The 19,988-nt window shown below is 41.5% G+C and overlaps 1 protein-coding gene and 2 non-coding genes across 3 annotated transcripts in view; all 3 read left to right on the top strand.

The window, feature by feature from the left end:
• WDR43 (WD repeat domain 43) overlaps positions 1-19,988 on the top strand; it is a 1,886,673-nt gene that overhangs the window by 945,628 nt on the left and 921,057 nt on the right. The window contains exon 10 of the mRNA XM_044059887.1: positions 8,301-8,435. Within this exon, the coding sequence (XP_043915822.1) occupies positions 8,301-8,435 (135 nt within the window). The remainder of the gene's footprint in view (positions 1-8,300; positions 8,436-19,988) is intronic.
• Positions 6,874-6,945, top strand: LOC122792585. The gene has a single exon (XR_006363393.1). It is a non-coding gene; the product is annotated as a small nucleolar RNA SNORD53/SNORD92 (small nucleolar RNA).
• Positions 8,127-8,200, top strand: LOC122792584. Its single transcript, XR_006363392.1, has one exon. It is a non-coding gene; the product is annotated as a small nucleolar RNA SNORD53/SNORD92 (small nucleolar RNA).

The following is a 19,988-nucleotide window of genomic DNA, read 5'->3' as shown; positions in this document are numbered from 1 at the left end:
GTCACTGCATTTGTTTCTGCTACTCCCAGCATGGCAAACCAGTGCCTAAGGGCATTAGGCCACATTCAACCAGAGCTGCAGCCACTTCTGCAGCCTTTCTCAAGGGAGTACCAACCAAAGACATTTTTGAGGCTGCTACTTGGAGGTCAGTGCATACCTTTACAAAAAATTACAATCTGCTTCTTTACTCTAAATCCAGGGTGGGATTTGCCACTGCAATTCTGCAGGGCCTCATAGCCGCTCCTAATGCTGTTTAGCTCCAGCCCCCCCAACCATAGCTTTGGGACTCAACCCAAATGATATGATTGCAACAGTGAAACACGAAGAACATAGAACAGTTGTGTACACTTACCATAAATGTAGATGTTCGAGTGTATTCACTGTTGCAGTCCAGGTTATCCACCCACCATCCCCCTTATTTTTGCTGGAACTTTTCTTTACTTCTGTAATCTATACAACCTAGGTGATGTATTTGCTTATAGATGAAGGTAAAGCTTATTTTTGGTGCATGTATGTTTTATTTACATAATTTTAGTCTACCCTTTTGGGGGCACCTGACATCTGGGGCAAGAAAAACTGAATAAAATGGCGTTGGCTGCATCTTTTATATCCCTGACGACCTGATGTCATGGAAGAGCCGACAGCAACCGACGCAGGACTCAAGACTTTGGAATTCAGGCCGACTGAGGGCAACCTGCCAGCAGGATAACCCAAATGTAATGACTGCAACAGTGAATACACTCGAACATCTACATTTATAGTAAGTGTACACAACTGTACTTGCTTCGTGTTTCACTGTTGCAGTCATTACACTTGTGTTATCCTGCAGAGGTAGCCCTCAGTCGGCCCGAATACCAGAGACTTAGTATTTCTGTGTCGGTTGCTGTCGCTCCAGGACTGTCGTCAGTGATATACAATCAGGCAGCTGACACCATTACATCAGTCTTTCTTGCCGAGGAGCCCAAAGCAGAAGCAGTTCGCACGAGTGCCAGCCGGCCGCTACCTGAGTTTTCATTTCCAAACTGAAGTTGAAGTCTTCTAAAGCTAAGTCCCTTGCTGGGGATCCTTTTTTTTTTTTTGCTCTAACCGATGTCAGCAAAAGATAACAATTGTCTTGCCTGTGGAAAGCAAATACCACACAGACTTCCTTTCTTATTGTGTCACCTGTTTAGGCCCTAAAACATGCAGCTGACGCCATTTTAATCAGACTTTCTTGCCGCGCGGTGCCTGAAGCAGAAGCAGTTCACAAGTGCCGGTCTGCCGATTCCTGAAATTTTCGTATTCGAGTTTCAGAACCAAAGTCTTCGACTAAAGCTAAGTACCCCATCGGGGAAACTTTTTCTTGCTCCTTACCGATGTCAGTAAAGGTTAATAATTGCATTACTTGTGGGAAGCAAGTACCTCATAAGGATTTTCATTTATATTGTATTCCTTGCCTAGGCCCTGATTACAATGTACCTTGCTGTCTGTTTTGTGCTAAATTTAACCAACGCACTTTTAAGCGTCTGTATATTTTTGCTTCTAAATATTTTGATTCAATTTTTAACTACCCTGAAATGTCGTCGGTTAGAAATCCGACTACCGGAGTTCACAAAAAAACGCTAGGAAAAATACAGAGACAGACCATCTAGGTCCATAACCCACAAAGCTTCTCCTAAGCCAGTCGCCGGGTCTCCGGTACTCAGTGAGGTGCTTTCGCAGCTCCTGATACCCGCTACTTTTGAGTCGCAGGTCTCTACCGAGACCCATTCGGAGTCCGGTATGCCGCGAGATTATCAGAGTATTGAACCCGCGGATGTCTCTCCCTTGGATGGGTCTGGAGCCACTGAGCAGGCACCGGCTTCTGAGGGTGTTTTCAGGCCTCAACATTTTTACATTAAACCAACTCCAACAACAAAAGCAAGATCAAAAACAACTATGTCTAAAAAAAACAGACTCATGGGCCACGTGCACAGGTCCCTATGCCTAAAAAACAGATGATCAAAATGGCTGAGGATTTAATTACCTTGATCAGGGGTTCCCACCCCCCCCCCCCCCTTGCTAAGAGGCCTAGGCAAGGCACTGATTATGAATCTTGAGATCAGGTTTCCATTTCTTCTGATTCCTCTTCTGATCATGAATTTTCTATTCCACCCTATGAGGATTCGGATGCAGAGGAATCCATTCCATCTGCATCTCCTCCTGACGATTACTCTTTTGGAGAGACTTTGCATACTTTAAGGGAACATTTTCACTGGGAGAGTGAAGACTTCTCTGAATAAAAAAAGAGGCTTAGGGACTTGCTTCTTCCTCAGCATAGGCCTTTGGGCACAGTACCTCCTGTATTAGACATTGTTGATGTGTTTTCGGAATCAAGCTTGACCTCTGATTCCCTGCCGACCAGCTCCTAGTAAGCCAGACAGATGTTGCAGGGTTCCTGACTCCCACAAATTTTTTTTCAAAAATCCTGCTGCTTATCCTGAGACTATTTCTCAGGGTCCCAAGGGGGTTAAGGCTTCTACAGCCAAAAATCCTACCTCTTCTGATAGAGATTTCAGGGAGCTGGATAGATGGGGTAAGAAGGCTTACACGTCTGCAACCTTGGCAATCGGGGCTTTAAACTGCCAGTTTTATATGCTTAAATATCATCAGCATGTTATGGGCTTAAACAGAAAATGATGATTTCCGATTGTGTGGAAAATAGAGTTACAGGATTTATTGCATTCAACAGAACAGGTTGGAAAGCATACTTTGCAATGTGGTTTTGATTCCTTGGAGGCCTCTTGTAGGGCTGCCGATACTGGATCTGTGATTAGAAGGCATGCTTGGCTCAAGGAGCAAAATCTGCCTGATCATGTTAAAGCTAAATTGTTGGATGCCCCTTTGCACCATGATACTCTGGTAATAAGGCAGAAGAGATTTTAAAGAAAATGGAAGACCAAGCTAAATCTGTGCAAACTGTAAAAGATTTCTTGCAAGTGCAGCCACCCAGATTCAGTAGGCACTGGCCTACTAAAAATTGGTCCTTTCCTGTGTTCAACAGAGCCACTCAGGGCAAACCCAGATGCTCAAAAGGCTCCAGATATCAATCACAGGGTTCTTACAAGTCAAAGCAATTGGGTGCCTCCATCTCCAAATCTGGAGGAAACAAAGGAAAACCCTACAGTAAGCAGCCTCAATGACTTTCCTCTACCATCTCCAAGCACTTATCTTTTGGCAGCCCCCTTGGGGGGGAAAACTAGCACGTCATTCTCAAAATTGGCAGTTAATTACCCAAGACAAGTGGGTATTAAACATAATATCCCAGGGGTACAGATTTCATTTTCATACTGTGCCAATTCCAAACGGATGGCCGGATCTGCCACAAAACCAGTGGGCAGAGGCCCAGAAACAAGTTATATCCCTCATGGATATGGGGGCTGTTCAGCCGGTGCCAGAAAAGGAAAAAGGACAAGGATTTTATTCAAGACTTTTCCTGGTACCCAGAAAAGACAATTCATGGCATCCAGTACTGGACTTATCGATTCTGAACACGTACCTGGACATTCCAAAATTTAAAATGCTGACTTTGCAGCAGCTACTGCCTATGCTAGGCAAGAATGCTTGGTTAGTCACTCTAGACTTAAGAGGCATACCTGCATATCCCAATAAAGGTAATCATGCAGAAGATACCTCTGCTTCAAAGCAGGTTTTTTGCATTACCAATTCTCTGCACTGCCCTTTGGCTTTTCTGCTGTGCCCAGGGTCTTTATAAAGTGCCTGGCACCAGTAATTGCGTTCTGCAGACAAACATCCAAATTTATCCTCATCTGGATGATTGTCTCATTCAAGCAGAGGACAAGGACACTCTTCAACACCTGACGTTTGTAAAAAGGCTTCTAGCATGCCTAGGGTACACCATAAACGAAAAGAAATCACGACTGGTACCCCCTCAAATTACATTCCTGGGTGCAAGCTTGAATACAACTGCCCAGATGGCTTACGTCACGCCAGACTAACAAAGGTAACTGACAACATACTTCAAAACAAATGCCAACAAAAACCCAGTTATCTGCAAGACAAATTCTGCAGGCTTTGGGGTTCATGGCATCCTGCATTCTACTTATTCCATATGTTAGACTGCATATGAGGAAACTTCAATGGTACCTAAAAAGTTTATGGAGTCAACATTGTCACAGCCTGGAAACAATGATTCCTCTCATTCCCTGCCTGCAACAGGAGTTTCTTTGGTGGGCAGAGACATGTCACCAGTACAAGGGACTGTCATTCACTCGGTCCCCTGCCACCCAAACTGTAACTACAGATGCATCAGACTATGCTGGGGGGCCCACCTGGCAGGGAGATGCATTCAGGGCAAATGGAGCCCAAACCAAATGCATCTGCATATCAACCAGAAAGAATTGCTAGCTGTTCAGAATGCTCTGACTGCCTTCAAGGACTTAGTTCATCCAGGATAGCTACTGATAAGGATGGACAACACCACTGTTATGTGGTACATAAACAAGCAGGGGGGTACACATTCCTACCCCCTTTGCATACTAGCCATGGCCTTGTGGATCACAGCCTTGACTTACCAATTACATCTTCAAGCACAATTCCTGCCAGGAAAGCAAAATGCTCTGGCAGACGACCTAAGCAGAAATCTTATGGACCCACACGAATGGAAACTGGATCCTCAATTCTTCAACAGGTTACCATAGAAATGGTGGAGCCCAGACCTAGATCTAGTTTCCTCTCCCCAAAACTATCAGTTGGACAAATTTTGCACAAGAACTCATCACAAAAAAGCATGGAAAGTGGATGCTCTAGCCTTCAGCTGGAAAAACTTATCAATCTATGCCTTCCACCTCTGCCTCCTACTCTCCAAGGTCTTACTTGAAAGTACAGGAAAAAAACAAAAATGATCCTAATTGCTCCGGACTGGCCTCACCAGCACTGGTACACGCTTCTAAGGAATATGTCTCACCTTCCTCCTTGGTACTTGCCTCAAACACCTCATATACTTTCTCAGTAGAACTTTCAAATTCTACATACTCGGCTCCAAACTCTGAATCTTGCAGTTTGGCTGATCAACTAATTATTCAAACCACATCTCTCAGTAAGCCTGTGATGGATGTCATTTTGGAAGCCAGAAGGCCTAGTACTAGAAAATCCTATGCTGATCAATGGAAGAGATTCTGTGCTTGGAACCAAGCACAAGGAATAGACGCAGCAAAACCAATATTCCTCAGATTTTACAATAGTTAACCAAAATGCTTGACAAGGGCGTATCTTTTTCTTCAATAAAAATCCATGCCTCTGCCATCTCTGCTTATTACAGCATAGAGCCTCCCCTCTTTTCTCATCCACTGCTTAAACAGTATCTCAGAGGGGCCAAATATTTAAGGCCTCCCAGGAGAGCACCATCTCCTGTATAGGACCTCAATTTTGTGCTGGAAAAACTCACCCTGCCTCCTTTTGAACCAGCAGCTACTGCGAATATAAAATTTCTATCTTGGAAAACAGCTTTTCTTTTGGCAGTGACTTCAGCAAGAAGGGTTTCAGAACTACAGGCTCTCATGGCAGTGGAGCCTTTCATTATTTTTTACCCGGACAGGGTGGCCCTCAGGACCAATCCTTCTTTTATGCCTAAGTTGGTATCCAGTGTGGCTCTTAACCAGACCATTCACCTGCCAACATTTTACCCAAATCCGCAGAACAAGGTGGCGCGGATTCTGCATTCATTGGATGTACACAGACAACTAAGATTCTACTTAAACAGGACCAAATCTTTAAAGTCTGAGCAACTGCTGGTAGCATTTGCTGCAGGATCAGAGGGGAAGGCTAATTAAAGCAGACTTATCTGTAAATGGATAAGCCACTGCATTCATTTCTGCTATTTGCACCATGGTAAACCTGTGCCCAAGGGGATCAGATCACATTCCAACAGGGCTGTCTCTACTTCAGCAGCTTTTCTTAGAGGGGTCCCAACCAAAGACATTCTAGAAGCTGCTACTTGGAGCTCTGTTCATACCATCACAATGCATTATCATTTACCTCTCTCCTTTAAATCCAGGGCAGGCTTTGCCACTACAGTCCTGCAGGGCCTTATAGCCACTCCTAATGCTGTTTAGTTCCATCCTCCCATCCATAGCTTTGGGATTATACCCAAATGTAATGACTGCAACAGTGAAACACGAAGAACATCATACAGTTGTGTACACTTACCATAAATGTAGATGTTAGTGTGTATTCAGTGTTGCAGTCCGGGTTACCCACCCGCCATCCCCCATTCTATACCTTTTCTTTCCTTCACTATACTCAAAAGCCTTTGTGGTGTATTTGCTTTTAGTTGAAGGTAAAGTTTGTTTCTAAAAGTGCATTTATATATTTACAGTTTGTTTATATATATTTTTGCTCCCCATTTGGGGGGCATCTGACATCTGGGGCAAGAAAAACTGATTAAAATGGAGTCTGCTGCATGTTTTATACCCCTGACATCATGGAGGAGGAGACAGCAACCGACGGAGGACCCAAGACTTTGTTATTCAGGCTGACTGAGGGCAGCTTGCCAGCAGATTACCCAAATGTAATGACTGCAACAGTGAATACAATTGAATATCTACATTTATGGTAAGTGTACACAACTGTACTTTTTCCATACATACTTTAACCAAACATTACAAAATTGATAGGTTTTCTGGAGCCAGAACCATCCCTCAAGAATTGCTGGGCTTCACTTTTGCCTCCTTAACTTCTACTCACTCTGCTGCATTAGAGATATGGGAATCATCCCATCAGTTAGCATTACTATAGCAGTTACGTAATGGTGAACATAGTATAGTAATTTGGTTTGTATAAAACAGGTATGTATGTGAAATAGGAATGTTTTTGTGTACTGTGGTGAGTACTGGGTTGCAATGATGACTAAAATGGTTTCGCATTTCACCGATCACCATTGAGGACAACTCTTGGCTGTCTGAGCATACCAGTATCCCTTTTCATAACATAACAGTAGATGTTTGAATACATTTCTGTTGCAGTACAAGTTCCTTCCCTCCATTTCCCTTTTTCCTTTTGCTTTTTAGGCTAAGGTGGAATTCATTATTCCTGTCCATTCCCACATACCTTTCTTTTAATCCAAGTCCATCATCTTTGGATTTCAGCCTTAGTCTTTAGCTGAATTAGGAAAACTCCGAGATTTTTGTGCCTGTATGTCCCTAAAGTGCTAGCATGTAGTCTTTTGGATTGGTCTAAGTTCAGATATTTTGTATGAGAAGTACATCTAAGCTTTGATAGACTGGGTGGACATATGACATCCTTGGTAGGCTACTGCCAATCAGCTTTACTGCAACAGTGATCTATTTGAACATCCACTGTTAAGTAATTTGTTACACAACTGTACTTTCTGAAGTGTTGTGCCCTTAATCTGCATGCCAGCTAGCACACTTTAAAGGGATGTTCAATGTGAACTTGTAATCTCCCTTGTATCTGCATTACTTTTTTTCAGCCAAGTATAAGTAGACAGTGGATCAAATCTTTAATTTAGAATGTAAAGGTTTTATCAGCACTGTGTTTTCCCCCCAGCAAAAAATGACCTGCTGAAACTGTTTTGCAGTACAGTAATACTGCTTTGATTGATTTTCTTTTTTTTTTTGGCAAGGTGCCCTTATTTTTTTTGCATGTTTTACAAATGTCAGTGTTTTTGAAAAAAAACTCAGCTTTGTTGAAACTGACTTCACCTAAATTTATTTTACTGAATGAATTTCTACCAGCTGAGCTGTAATCTTTGAAAAAATTTTTCCCCATCTTCCTATGTGAGTTTATTCCCTCTTCTCCTCCAGAGGTTCATCAAACCATTGGGTATTTAATTTGTATCCTGAGGAGTCATTTTTCCAATGCAAGGTTCAATACATAAAATGTTCTCTTTCTTTTGGTCTTTGCATTGCTGACACGCATTGTGTTGTGGAGTTTGTGGCTAAAGAAAAGACATTATGGTTAAGAATTCTTGTCAGATTTTTTGTGAATTGGTACTTTCAACTTTCACTTGTGTTCTTACATCTTGTGATAATGCTTTTATGTCTGAATACATCGCAATTGGCAATTTGGTTTAAGACATGTTTGTTTTTGAAATATGAATGTTTTTGTGTACTGTGGTGACTACTGGGTTGCGGTGATGACTAAAATGGTTTCGCTTTTCACCGATCACCATTGAAGACAACTCTCTTGGCTGTCTGAGCATACCAGTATCCCTTTTCATTTATTTGTTGCATTAGCTTTTTACCTTTTTATTGAAGCAGTTTTAGTAAACTGGGAGCTACTGACTGTTTTTGATTTTCTAGATAAGAACTCCAATAGTGCCTTCAGGAACCAAAGTCCTAGTGCCAGGAGTTCCTGGACATAGTGCAGCTATTAAACCTCTTACTACAGATAAAGGAAAACGTTCAGACAAGAGGAAAACTGATACAGAAAAAGAGGTAAGGAGTGAAGTGAAAAAACAAGTGTTTATTGGTTTTTATAGCTGCTTTTTGCCAAAACATTTACTGCTGCATTATTTTTATCCTGTGTCTGCTACTTTAGTAAGATGAAAGTAATGTGTAGCATAAAATGCCATGTTGATTAAACTGTCTAGGTTGTTTACTTTTAAAAGTACTGTAGGTCTTAGCTGACGTAAAGGATGATAGATCTGAAGTCTTTTTCATCCATTCCTAAACCATTGGGTTTCGGATGAGAAGTTGGCCACTTCTCAGACTTTGGATTCATAGTTCAAGCTCCTCCCCTTTACCACAATCCTGTCACAAACACAAGATTACCTCTGATCTCGTTTGCCGCTCCCAACAACCAGAAGTGCTTTTTTGTGGCACAAGCTTTTGGGAGATAAGTTGAATTTTAATTGTTAAGATTCATCTTTTATTTAGGGTCTTTTTATCTCTCTCCTCCTCCTTCCCTATAGTTAAGATAAACTTTTTTTTTTTTGTTCCTTCTAGGCCTAGTGCCCTTTCCATCTCATTCTCCCTTCTACCATTTGTTTGTAGTCTTGGTACCATTGTTGGTATTTTCTTTCCCATTTAATTGGGAATTTCTTGGTATCATTTCTGGTAAGTTGCCTGTTCTGTAGTTTAGTTTGTTTGAAATTGTCAGGATTGTTTTACCTTGCTTGCATAATGTCAGACAAACCTACGGGTTTTAAAAAGTGTTCATAGTGTGGGCACAAATTACTTAACTTGGATGTCCATTCAGAATGCATTTACTGTTTTGAGGTTGCTGCTCTTGAGGTGTGAGATTTGTTCCAGCTTCAACCACATAGCGTATGTTGAATGCAGGAACAAGCTAATTCTTAAGAGATTGCTAACTTCCTCCTCATTATCTGGAGCTTAACCCTCTGCAAATAAATCAGAAAGTTCTCTGATGGAGAAAGGGTAGAATTCTTTGGAAAAGTCCAAAGAAAAGCCTAAAGAGTTGAAGCGCTCCTGTGATCACTGTCCTCACTCGGTGCCGGCTTCGTCTCCTCCTTCCAGGATTTCTAAAGTTTCAGATGTAATGCTGTCTTCATGCAAGTCTCTGTCCCATAAACAGCTTTGGTTCTGTCCAGAGCCAATTCTGTCAAGACTCCATTCTCCTGTTTTGTATGAAACTCCCTGTAGAGTTTCAAGACCTTAATCTACCTCCTCATTCTTCAGGTATAGCAGGAGGCTGTCTAAAGCAGATATGGATAGGACGATGAAAATTTCCTGGGATCCAAATTCAGTTGGGAGTACTTCTGTCTGTCTCCCATCAGACCCGTGAGCTTCGGACCAGCCCAAACACCCTTTGTGATTCCTACTGTGGTCCACCCTTTGAGTATGAAGATTCAGGATCTGAGAATTCTGGGATTGCATGGGTCAGATCCTTGTTGGAGGAATCTCAGAACCATAACTTCATTGTCGGCTGTGGGTGTGGGGGGTGGTGGTATTTGAATCTGAAGTTTTCAGAGTCATCCCTTCCCCCTTGGGACCGCCGCACTAGACAGTTTGGCTCCAACTTTTGTGTTGAGGCAGGGTCATGGGGAAGTCTTGGATTTCTCCAGGTAGGTGGCTTTGGCTCATGCTAGAGCTGTATTGGGCTCTCTCTCGGTGTCTGCATTCAAGGCAGTGAACAGAGCTCTCCACATGACTGGAGACAAGACATCTTTAACCCCATCAGGTCCTCCCACTCCATAGCTGTCTGTCCTATGTCCTGAGTCTGCTCATTCTGTCCCATTGGGACAGCTGGTCCATTCCAACCTCTAGACAGTCCTTTTGCAGGACCCCCTCCACACTTCCAGGTTGTTCGCAGATCACTCCCCAAGGATGTTACCTGGAAGCCTAAATTCAAGAGGAAGCACATTGATTCTCCACAGGAATTCAGCAAATGACTACTTTGATGAAGGAGATGGGTCCCCAGGTCACCACTTAAGGATACCTTGTTCAGAGAAATGCTCTTGCTTCTGAGTCAGAAAGGTGGTTGGTCTTTCGAAGCCTATTCCCAGGAGGAGGCTTTGTTTCTTGAGCCCTTAGGGAACTGGCTTAGCTTTCTCCTGGGTGATAACCCAGCAGATGAAGTGGCAGACCTCATTTCCCATCACTCTTGGAAGGATCTGAGTACCACAGAGCCTGTTCCAAAAAAAAAAAAAAAAAAAAATACCTGACTGCACACATTGACCACAACTATTCAAGCAGGAGTCTCAGTTGATAACATGGTGATAGCAGTAGCCACCAAGAAGGGACCTGCTTAGGAAAGTCCTTCTCTCCATCTTCTTAACAGAGACTGTAGGGCCCTGGCCAGATTTTGTCAGCTACCTTTACCCTACAGTCTCTCAATTACCTGACAGATTTTACAAGATTTCAAAAGGACTTGAAAAAGGAGCTTTCACAATGCCTGTAAGGGTGCATATCGGCAGCGGATGAAAATACTGTCTTCACAACAGGCCACACCCTATAGTCTCTCTCAAAAGCTTATATGTGGCAGATTTCACACACTACTGAAGGCTTCCATTGTGTTTGGTTCAAGGTTTCCATTAAGATGCATGAATGGATATTCCTTTGCGACTTTGTGGAGCCATACAAGATGTCCATCAATGCACCCTTTAAATAAAGCTACCCTGTTTGGGTCCAAAGTTAGAGAGAGACTGTATGAATGAACAAAAATGAAAAACCCTGTCTGCAGTAGGGATAAGTTTTTGTACCCCTCAGAGAACTTTTTCAAGGAACCAGAAAGGGGGTAGAAAGATGTGATTCTGGGAATTGCGAGGGGGGTTCAGGACTCCAGTAGGAGAGAGATCCCCCCACTCTAGTGGCCAATGTCGCCCATGTGGCAGAGGGGTCCTTCAGAACCAAGGCGTCCGAGGTCCCTTTTTCTGAAGTGTTTACAGTGTAAACAGTCAAAACAAAATGCAGATAAACATTTTAGAAGAAATAACTGATGAGTTCCAAAAGGAATTCTGGAACCTCCCCAAACCAAGGACAGTCCAACAAATCAGAATGACTTTTTAAAGGGGTCTTGTCCCCTCTCTATCATCTCCCGGCAGCCCCATTTCCTTTCCAGAAAGTCTGTCTTTGGCAACAAATAGTTTCAGACAAATGGGTTCTGAAGATTATGGAGGGTATTCCCGCAGTCATCAGACCAGTCCTTTTTTACTTGTACTTCATCAAAAGCTTTCCCAGGGTTGGATAGAACCGGTTCCTCCTTCCCAGCTGGGAAAGGTTTGTATTCAGTGTTTAGTGCCAAAGATTTAAAATGCTTGGAGACCAGTTCTGGATGTGTTTATCCTAAACATATTTGTGCCCAAATTCAAAATGATGTCACTTGACAACCTGTTGCTACTTTCTCATTCAAGTTTTCTCGTAATACTAGATTTAAAACAATTCTCATCACATCCCTATTCATCCAGACTTCAAGTGGTTCTGAAGGCTTTGTGTCTGGATCACATTATTAGGTGTCTGCTTTGTCTTTTGGACTGTCCACTTCACCAAGTATGTTGCCAAAGTGTCTAGTTCCAGTTTGTGATCATTGCAGGCTACAGGGTATCCACATTTTTTCATAATTTAGACAACTTGCTTATCTTTGCGGAGTCTCTCTGTGTCAGCAGTTTCTTTTTGGTTGAGATATCTTACACAAGCTGGGATTCTAAGGGAACATTCAGATGTCTTTTTACTTTTTCAGATATGATTGTGTATTTGGGATGTCAGCTAGCTACCTCAATTGAGTGCGTTTCTTCAACAGGAAAAATAGTTCTGTGTCTAGATCTATTTCTAAGGTTTTCCACTCTGACTTTGGTCACTGCAGGGGAATACCTTAGGATTTTGGGTCTCATTACAATACCCCTGGCAAGACTCCGTATGAGAAAGATAGTGATATTTGAAGTCTATTTGGTTCCCAGCATGAATATCTGTTGTCTTTTCAAATCCCAGTGCTGTGGCTTGTCAGAGGAAAAATAATTTGGTGAGGACAGCAAATATCCTTAAATCTTGATCTCCCCCTCTTCCTTCCTGTTCCAGAGCAGTCAGCCACTACAGTTGCCTCTGACTATCCTTGAGGAGCAGTTTCAGGAGGAAAAAAGTGCAAGGTATGTGGGACACCAAAGACCAGTGCAAGCACATAAATGTAAGAGATGTTTGCCTGGATCAAGGCTGAACTCTGAGTCATCATTGGTTCCATGGAGCCCTTCAGGTTGTTAGACATTACCACAGTCATGTAGTACATCAACAAGCAAGGGGAACCAGGTTGTACCTGCTTTGCAGGATAACCATGTTGGCTTGGGATATAGCTTCACAGCACAGTCTCAAACTACAGGTATCCTGCGTTCCGTCACAGCAAAGTTGTGTGGCAGACATGCTGAGTAGTACAAGGGCAGACTAGCTCGGGGGTCTTCCAACATTTGATACATCTGTGGGGAGTTCCTCAAGTAGACCTTATTTGCCTTCCCTTTGAACAGTCAGGTGGCAAGATTCTGCTCTAGTACTTCATGCAAGAAGGCCTAGAAGACAGATGCCGCTTTTATTTTTTGTACAGGATGTGCCTGTACGCTTTTCCACCCTTTCCACTCTTATCCATTGTACTTATGAAGATTCAGAAAGAATCCCCCAAGATCATTGTGGTGATTCCCTTCTGGCCCAGGCAGCAGTAGTTCTCTCCCTTCTTTTGAAAATGGCCATGGGCAATTTTCCACAAGCTTCCTCACAGACTGGATCTACTCATGCAAGAACAGGATGTTTGATACAGCCCGATCGCAGTCAACTTCAGCTGACTACCTGGATGATGGTCTTAATTCCCTTTAAACACCTGTTTACTGAGGATGTGCAACAGGTATTAATGGAGTTAAGAAAGCTTGCTACTAGAAGGTCTTGTTAGTGAATGAAAATATTTTCTAGTTGGTGTCAACAACGTAACCAGCACCCATTAGGGCTAGTTTTTTTTTTTTTTTTTTTTTTTTTTTTTTTTTTTTTGCAATATTTGTGTCGGTTACTGTCCTATTTACCCAAGGTTCATTTTGTTTTTCAACATGTCTGCCCATGAATCTTCCCTTTTAAAAATTAAAAGGGATTTTGCATAAGAGGCTTCCAAAAAAATTGGATGCCCTGCACCCTCCCCCAATTTTAATTTTGTGTTCGAGAAGCTAAAACTTAGTCCATTTGAACCATTTTAACCTGGCTGATTTGACACTTGACTACCAGTTTAAGGAATCAGCATCTCTTGGTCAGACTTCTGCTTAGTCCCCAAAAGCAGCCATTTTCTGTGGACTAGAAACAGTTTTTTCTCCCAAAGGCACCCAAGGTGAGTTTCACTGTTCCATCTCTGGGCCTTCCTGTAGCTGAAGAAGTTTTATGCAGAACAGGACATTCTAGTATTTCGTTTCCTGCATCTCAGAAACCTTGACTACACTCTGCTGAATCTGTTAAAAGCCAAATGTTTGTCACTTGAAGTGAATTAATCCCAAAAGTGGTAGGTCTTTCTATTGATGCTCCTTATATGGTCTGGGGTCCACCCCTTTAACATTGTGGTGGTTTGAGTACCAGCTTTTCAAATTTTGGTCCTTTTGCCCATTTTCATTTTTTCAGCAGCTCCTGCCAGGATCCTCATCCCTATTCAGCACTGTCAAACCTTTGTCAGGGTTTTCAGGTGGATAAGGTTGCTTTAACAATTAGGGTCAAGGTATGGGCCCAGCTATTCCCTCCCCAGGTTCAGCCTTTAGGTGGGCAGTGATAGGAATGAGATATTCTTTGTTTAGATTCATGTTGTTGTAGTCTTGACTGCTGGGACTTAGCCGCAGGTATCCCTATATGTATGGCCTATCTGAGCTCTATAAATTGGCCCAAATGTACAAGAAACTGCAGGAAACTTCCAGTATAAAGCAAGCATCTGCTTATTCATATTGCACCTTTCTTTGCAGGATTTTAGTGTTCCCTGGCGCGGTTTGTCTAGCTGCTGAGCTTGAGAGTCCAAGTCCCTTGTTGGAGAACCTTTGGATCTTCGTAGTTTTTTTGCAGAAATGACTTTTGGGGTAACATGCCTTGCAGAAGCCAAGATCGACCTGAATACCAGCAATTCTCCTTCCTTCATGGCCAGAGGAATACCCTTCCGGTGTCTTTGTTGTGTATAGGAAAGTTTGTGACGTGAGGTTGATTTATTACTTTGCGCTTTCAGAGCATTGGGTCGGCCTTAAGTTAGAGAAATCAGATAAGCACACTACCTGGAAGCATTTCTATTAGTAGCTACTTTTTGTGTAGCATTTTCTGTAGATGTCAGAAAACATATACAAGTATTTGGATTGTAGAAAGCAAATTCCACGTAGGGATTTCCACTCAGAATGTCTGTTTTTGTTTGAGCCCAGAACATAGTATACCATACTATCTCCATTGTGTTTTTTTCAATGGCTAATACCGTAAAGTGTAGGGCAGATTCTGTTCTGTTCATGGCCTTAGTATTCTGTTGCATCTGGTGGTCCCTCCAAGCTCACAAAGGGGGAGGAAGGAGGAACATTCCAAGGAAAAGGGGCATCAAGGAAACGGACACACATTCATGTCTGGACGCTGTACATTAATGAAGATAATCAGAGGTGGTGTGGTGCTTTCACAGCCCTTTCCATTGGCTTGTACTACTGTGGAGTCTTCTGCTGTGACCTCACTTGATGGTGCCGTAAATCCTTAGCCCTGCCACCTGCTTGAGCCACAACTCTTTAGACATCAGTTGGGCCTGGTTTCTGGCAAAAAATACCTTGTTAGAGGGTGAGGGTTGTATCTCTCTGATTCTTGTCTGTGAAGAGTTTGTTCATGTCCTAAGGCTTCTCAGTCCAATGCACCATTCAAGCATAGGTCCAAACTGCCAAAGAACATGACTGTTTACCCCAGCCTCACCTGCTTGAGCTGAAGTATATTCTTCCTAGGCTGATTCACAGGACTTCATCAGACTGGACGAGGACTTTGTGGAATTTGAGATCCAAGCAGACAACTTGAAAAAGACTCATGCTTCTAGAATCTCACCTGGTAAAAGGACCCCCTCACCGGAGACTTCTGATTTTTTTTTCAGACTTGGTGGTAGAGTTAGCCTATGTTAACCAATTTTGGGTTTCTTTGCTAACTCTGTGAGACGCACTGTCCTCAGCCTCTCCACCTGAGGGCTTTTCCTTTGGAGATTAACTTCACAGGGTGTAAGAGCAATTCAGCTGCAAGGATTGAGTTCTGTCAGTCTAAGAAAAAAATTAGGCAGTTTCATGGGCAAACTTAACTGAAGCTTCTTGCTGTACTGCACAAGATCCTGGGTGATGTGATTTGTGACATGTCCATTTTACTGGATCCCTAGCACCCTGCTCCCAGGAAACCTGACCTGTTTTACAGAGTGCCTGAATCTCTCAAGTAATTAAGAACCTTGTAACAAATACAAAGGCCATGTCTTCAGATACTAGTGCTGCTCTTTTTCCCTACACCCCCCCCCCAAAATCCCCCTCTCACGAAAAAAAAAGATTAAAGTCTTGTTTCTTGATAATACAATTGAAGTCGCTTCTCATTGCAAATTATTAGGGATGGTAGTGGATGATATTACATTTGACCTGCATATACAACATTGCATAAGAACTCCTCAAAAACTACGGATACTTTACAGAACCAAAAACTTTCTCACAGATGTAACTAAAAACTACACTTGCCACTACATATCTCCTCCCCACTCTTTATAGCGTTCGCATCCTTACTTAACCTCCAGGTTTCACAAAAATTAAAACTTGAACAGTGCTATAACAAAGCCACTAAATGTGCAGCAGGATATCCCTTTCAGAACCCACCACTGTATAGCATTAAAAAGCCTGAATTAGTTAGAATTGCTTCATTAACATATACACAGCTTATTTCACCTTTAAAATTATCCAGCATCCATCTGCCTGTTCCAACACTAAAAAAAATTCTACGCAGTTATGTTCCAGTTGGTTATTGTGACCCGGTGGAAACTCTTGTCTACAAACATAGCAAATCTGCTGGGCATTGTCTGTAACTCGTACGAGGTTGATAAGGCTTTGGAACTCCTTACCTGTATCCATCAGGCCAATACTCTCCCATCTTTCAAAACCACTCTGAAAGACTTCCTAGCTAAAGTCTGGCTCATTTCTTGCTCAAAACCAGGATAAACTAAATCCCTAAATGTGAACAGGTACTTTTTCATTCCTTATACGGTCTTACTGTCCCTTCACTTCTGTCAAATTATCTTCCCTAACTTTCACTCTAAATGTGGCATAAGCCTGTTTTTCCTTCGCTTCATATTGCAGTTCCTGTTTGTATTAGACTAACTTAGCTTTACTTTCTTTACAGTCTGTCTAAATTTCTCTAAATATTAAATGGTCATATAACTTGTATTGATTCTTAACCATCGTTTTCATATTGTCTAGTTTATAATTATTTAAACTGCAGATGTTTTTGTTTTATTTTTGAAGATTGTAAAATTATTTTTCTTAAAATGCTCTAATTTGGAGCTTTTCTCCTCGGGCCTCTACTGAAAATGAGCTTCTACCCAGTTGGACTTTCCCGGTAATCAAATGTCAGTAAGAAAAAAAAAAAAAAAAAAAAAAAAAAAAGAGCGCAAGGCTCTTGATTTGGGAAGTGCTACCCACCAATTATCATAACCATGCGGTCCCTAAACTGTCAGTTTCATGTGATTATGTACCAGGAGACCATCCTGCATCAGTTGAAGCAGAAAGCAAGGGGGATTGAAGATGAGGGACTTCAGGAAATGCTGGAATTCTGCAGTGCTTGCTCTCAAGTGGCTAAAAGTTCTTTAAAATGTGGCTCTGCATTAAATAAATTCTGTAGGGCAACTGCCATGGTGTCTGTTATTGGGAGACATGCTTGGCTGAGGGGCTAACTCCTCTCTGATCATATAAAGGCAGAACTGTCTTTAATGTCTTTCATTGTGGCTGGTCCTTTAGAGAATACTTTTAACATCTTGAGAGTATTTATGGTTGTTTCAGTGACACTGCGGTTGCTCCTGAAAGCAATGCTGCTTTGGTTGCACCCTACCATTTGTATTGGTATTAATTTTGCACAGTATAATTGGGTACCCTTTGTAAGAGCCTTAGGATAGCTGACTGGCAGCATGATTAACTGAGTCTGGGCAGAAAGGGGCACAGCTTGTAAATCTGCCAGGTTTTCCCAGCTGTGTGTGTATCTACTATCTATATATATATATATATATATATCTATATATATATATATATATATATATATATATATATATATATATATATATATATATATATATATATATATATATATATATATATATATATATATATATATATATATATATATATATATATATATATATATATATATATATAGATATATATATATATATATATATATATATATATATATCTATATATATATATATAAATATGTGTGTATATATATATATATACATATGTGTGTGTGTGTATGTGTGTGTGTATATATATATATATATATATATATATATATATATATACATATATATATATATATATATATATATATATATATATATATATATATATATATATATATATATATATATATATATATATATATATATATATATATATATATATATATATATATATATATATATATATATACATATATATATATATATATATATATATATATATATACATATATATATATATATATATATATACATATGTACATATATACATATATATATATATATATATATATATATATATATACACATATATATATATATATATATATATATATATATACATGTGTGTGTGTGTGTGTGTGTGTGTGTGTGTGTGTGTGTGTGTGTGTGTGGATCCGTCACATAACCCACGCACTCAGGTCACTCCACAACAAGTACAGATATGACTCTGTCATTGTCCATGTTGGTGTGAACGACTTCAGACGTACCTCCCTGGACTACATGAAGAGACATGGAAGAGCTCTCCGATCTTGTAGCCTGCGCAGGTATGGCCCTAGCCCTGAGTAACATACTGCCATCACCCAGAATGATGCCGCAGTACAAGGACAAAATGATTCAACAATTGGCTAAGCTTCTGGTGCCATTCTAAATGGATCCCAGTATCTGTCTGCCTGGGATAACATGGTCGACAGACTATGATGCTTTGCCAGAGATGGCCTGCACCTGTCACCCCTGGGATTCCGAATGCTGGCTAAGGTTCTTGCTGCCCCTGTAGTGCCTTTTTTAGGCTAGGTTCAAATGACAAATTCACCACCGTAACAGGAACAGGCAAGCAAAAACTGAGGGTGATGGTACTCTATGCTAGAAGTCTAAATCTCAAAATGCACTCACTCGAGGCACTCCATAAAATGGAGTACATCGATATCTGTGCAGTGACTGAGACCTGGTTCAAGGCTCCAGAGAGCACCTCTGCACTACCAAGGCTATAACTCGTACCACACTTTTCGGCCGTGTAACCTGGACCGGAACACCAAAGGCGGAGGTGTGTCCATATTCATTAAGGATATCTGCACCTCCAGGCTAGTTGCTCAGCATAATGCAGCCAAGGTTATCCAAGTGCAACTAACTCTGGGCAAAACTGCAATCCAAATTGTAGCTTGCTACAGATCACCCACCATGCCCCAGGATTCCCACTCCTTTTTTCTTGATGTACTGAAAAATATTAGGGTTCAATCAAACACCCTAATAATGGGCGATTTCAACTACCCCACCATTAACTGGGAAAACTACTCGTGTACCAACTCCTTCACTCAACGCTTTCTGGACTTCATAAACTGCAATGCCCTGGATCAACTTATTCACACCCTCACCATGGGGCAACAATAACCTAGATCTAGTCTTTACCAGTATGAGTGACCAGTGTTCCACACCTGAAGTCAATGCCTCATTGGTCCGATCCGACCATAAGCTAATTACCCTAGATATCCACATCCTGACTCCACCCCCCATTAAGTAAACCATGGTAAAAAATGTCTCCAAAGCCAACTTCATGCTTAAGACAGAAGTAGTGAACTTCATGACACCCATGCAGCAGGACAATACAGTTACGACTACTGAATCCTTCACAATTGCGCTTTATAAGCAGTTACATGAGTGCATGGATCGTGCTATCCCAAACAGAACCAAGACGCTATCCTCCAAAAAAGGGAAGCCAATCTGGTGGTCCCCTGCCATAAACAAACTGTACAACAGAAGGAAGAAACTCTTGCAAAAGAGTAAAATCCCACGAGTGGTGGAGCTCCCTGGTCAGCCTCCGTAAGAAGCTGCGATCCCCGATAAAATCCTCCAAAGCTAGTTACAAAAAAAAAAATCGACACTGATTCTAAAGACAACCACAAAGCATTCTATAGCTATGTCAAGAATCTCAATGGCAACTCTCTGATCTGCTCTGAGTTGCAGCACAATGGCACTAAATATACAGACCCAACTGATATTGCCAACATCCTGGCAGATAGGTTCAGTGCTAACTTTACCCCCCCTCTCACCCCCTAAAGAGCCCATCTCTATACCGGAAGAATGCAAAGTTCCTGTAATCACAGCTGCAC

The sequence above is a fragment of the Protopterus annectens genome, chromosome 1.part2 (genome assembly GCF_019279795.1).
Source record: "Protopterus annectens isolate FY-2018-M chromosome 1.part2, PAN1.0, whole genome shotgun sequence".
In the NCBI taxonomy this organism is placed as follows: domain Eukaryota; kingdom Metazoa; phylum Chordata; order Ceratodontiformes; family Protopteridae; genus Protopterus; species Protopterus annectens.
The sequence above is the reverse complement of the archived record's forward strand: the minus strand, read 5'-3'. Positions and strand labels throughout refer to the sequence as shown.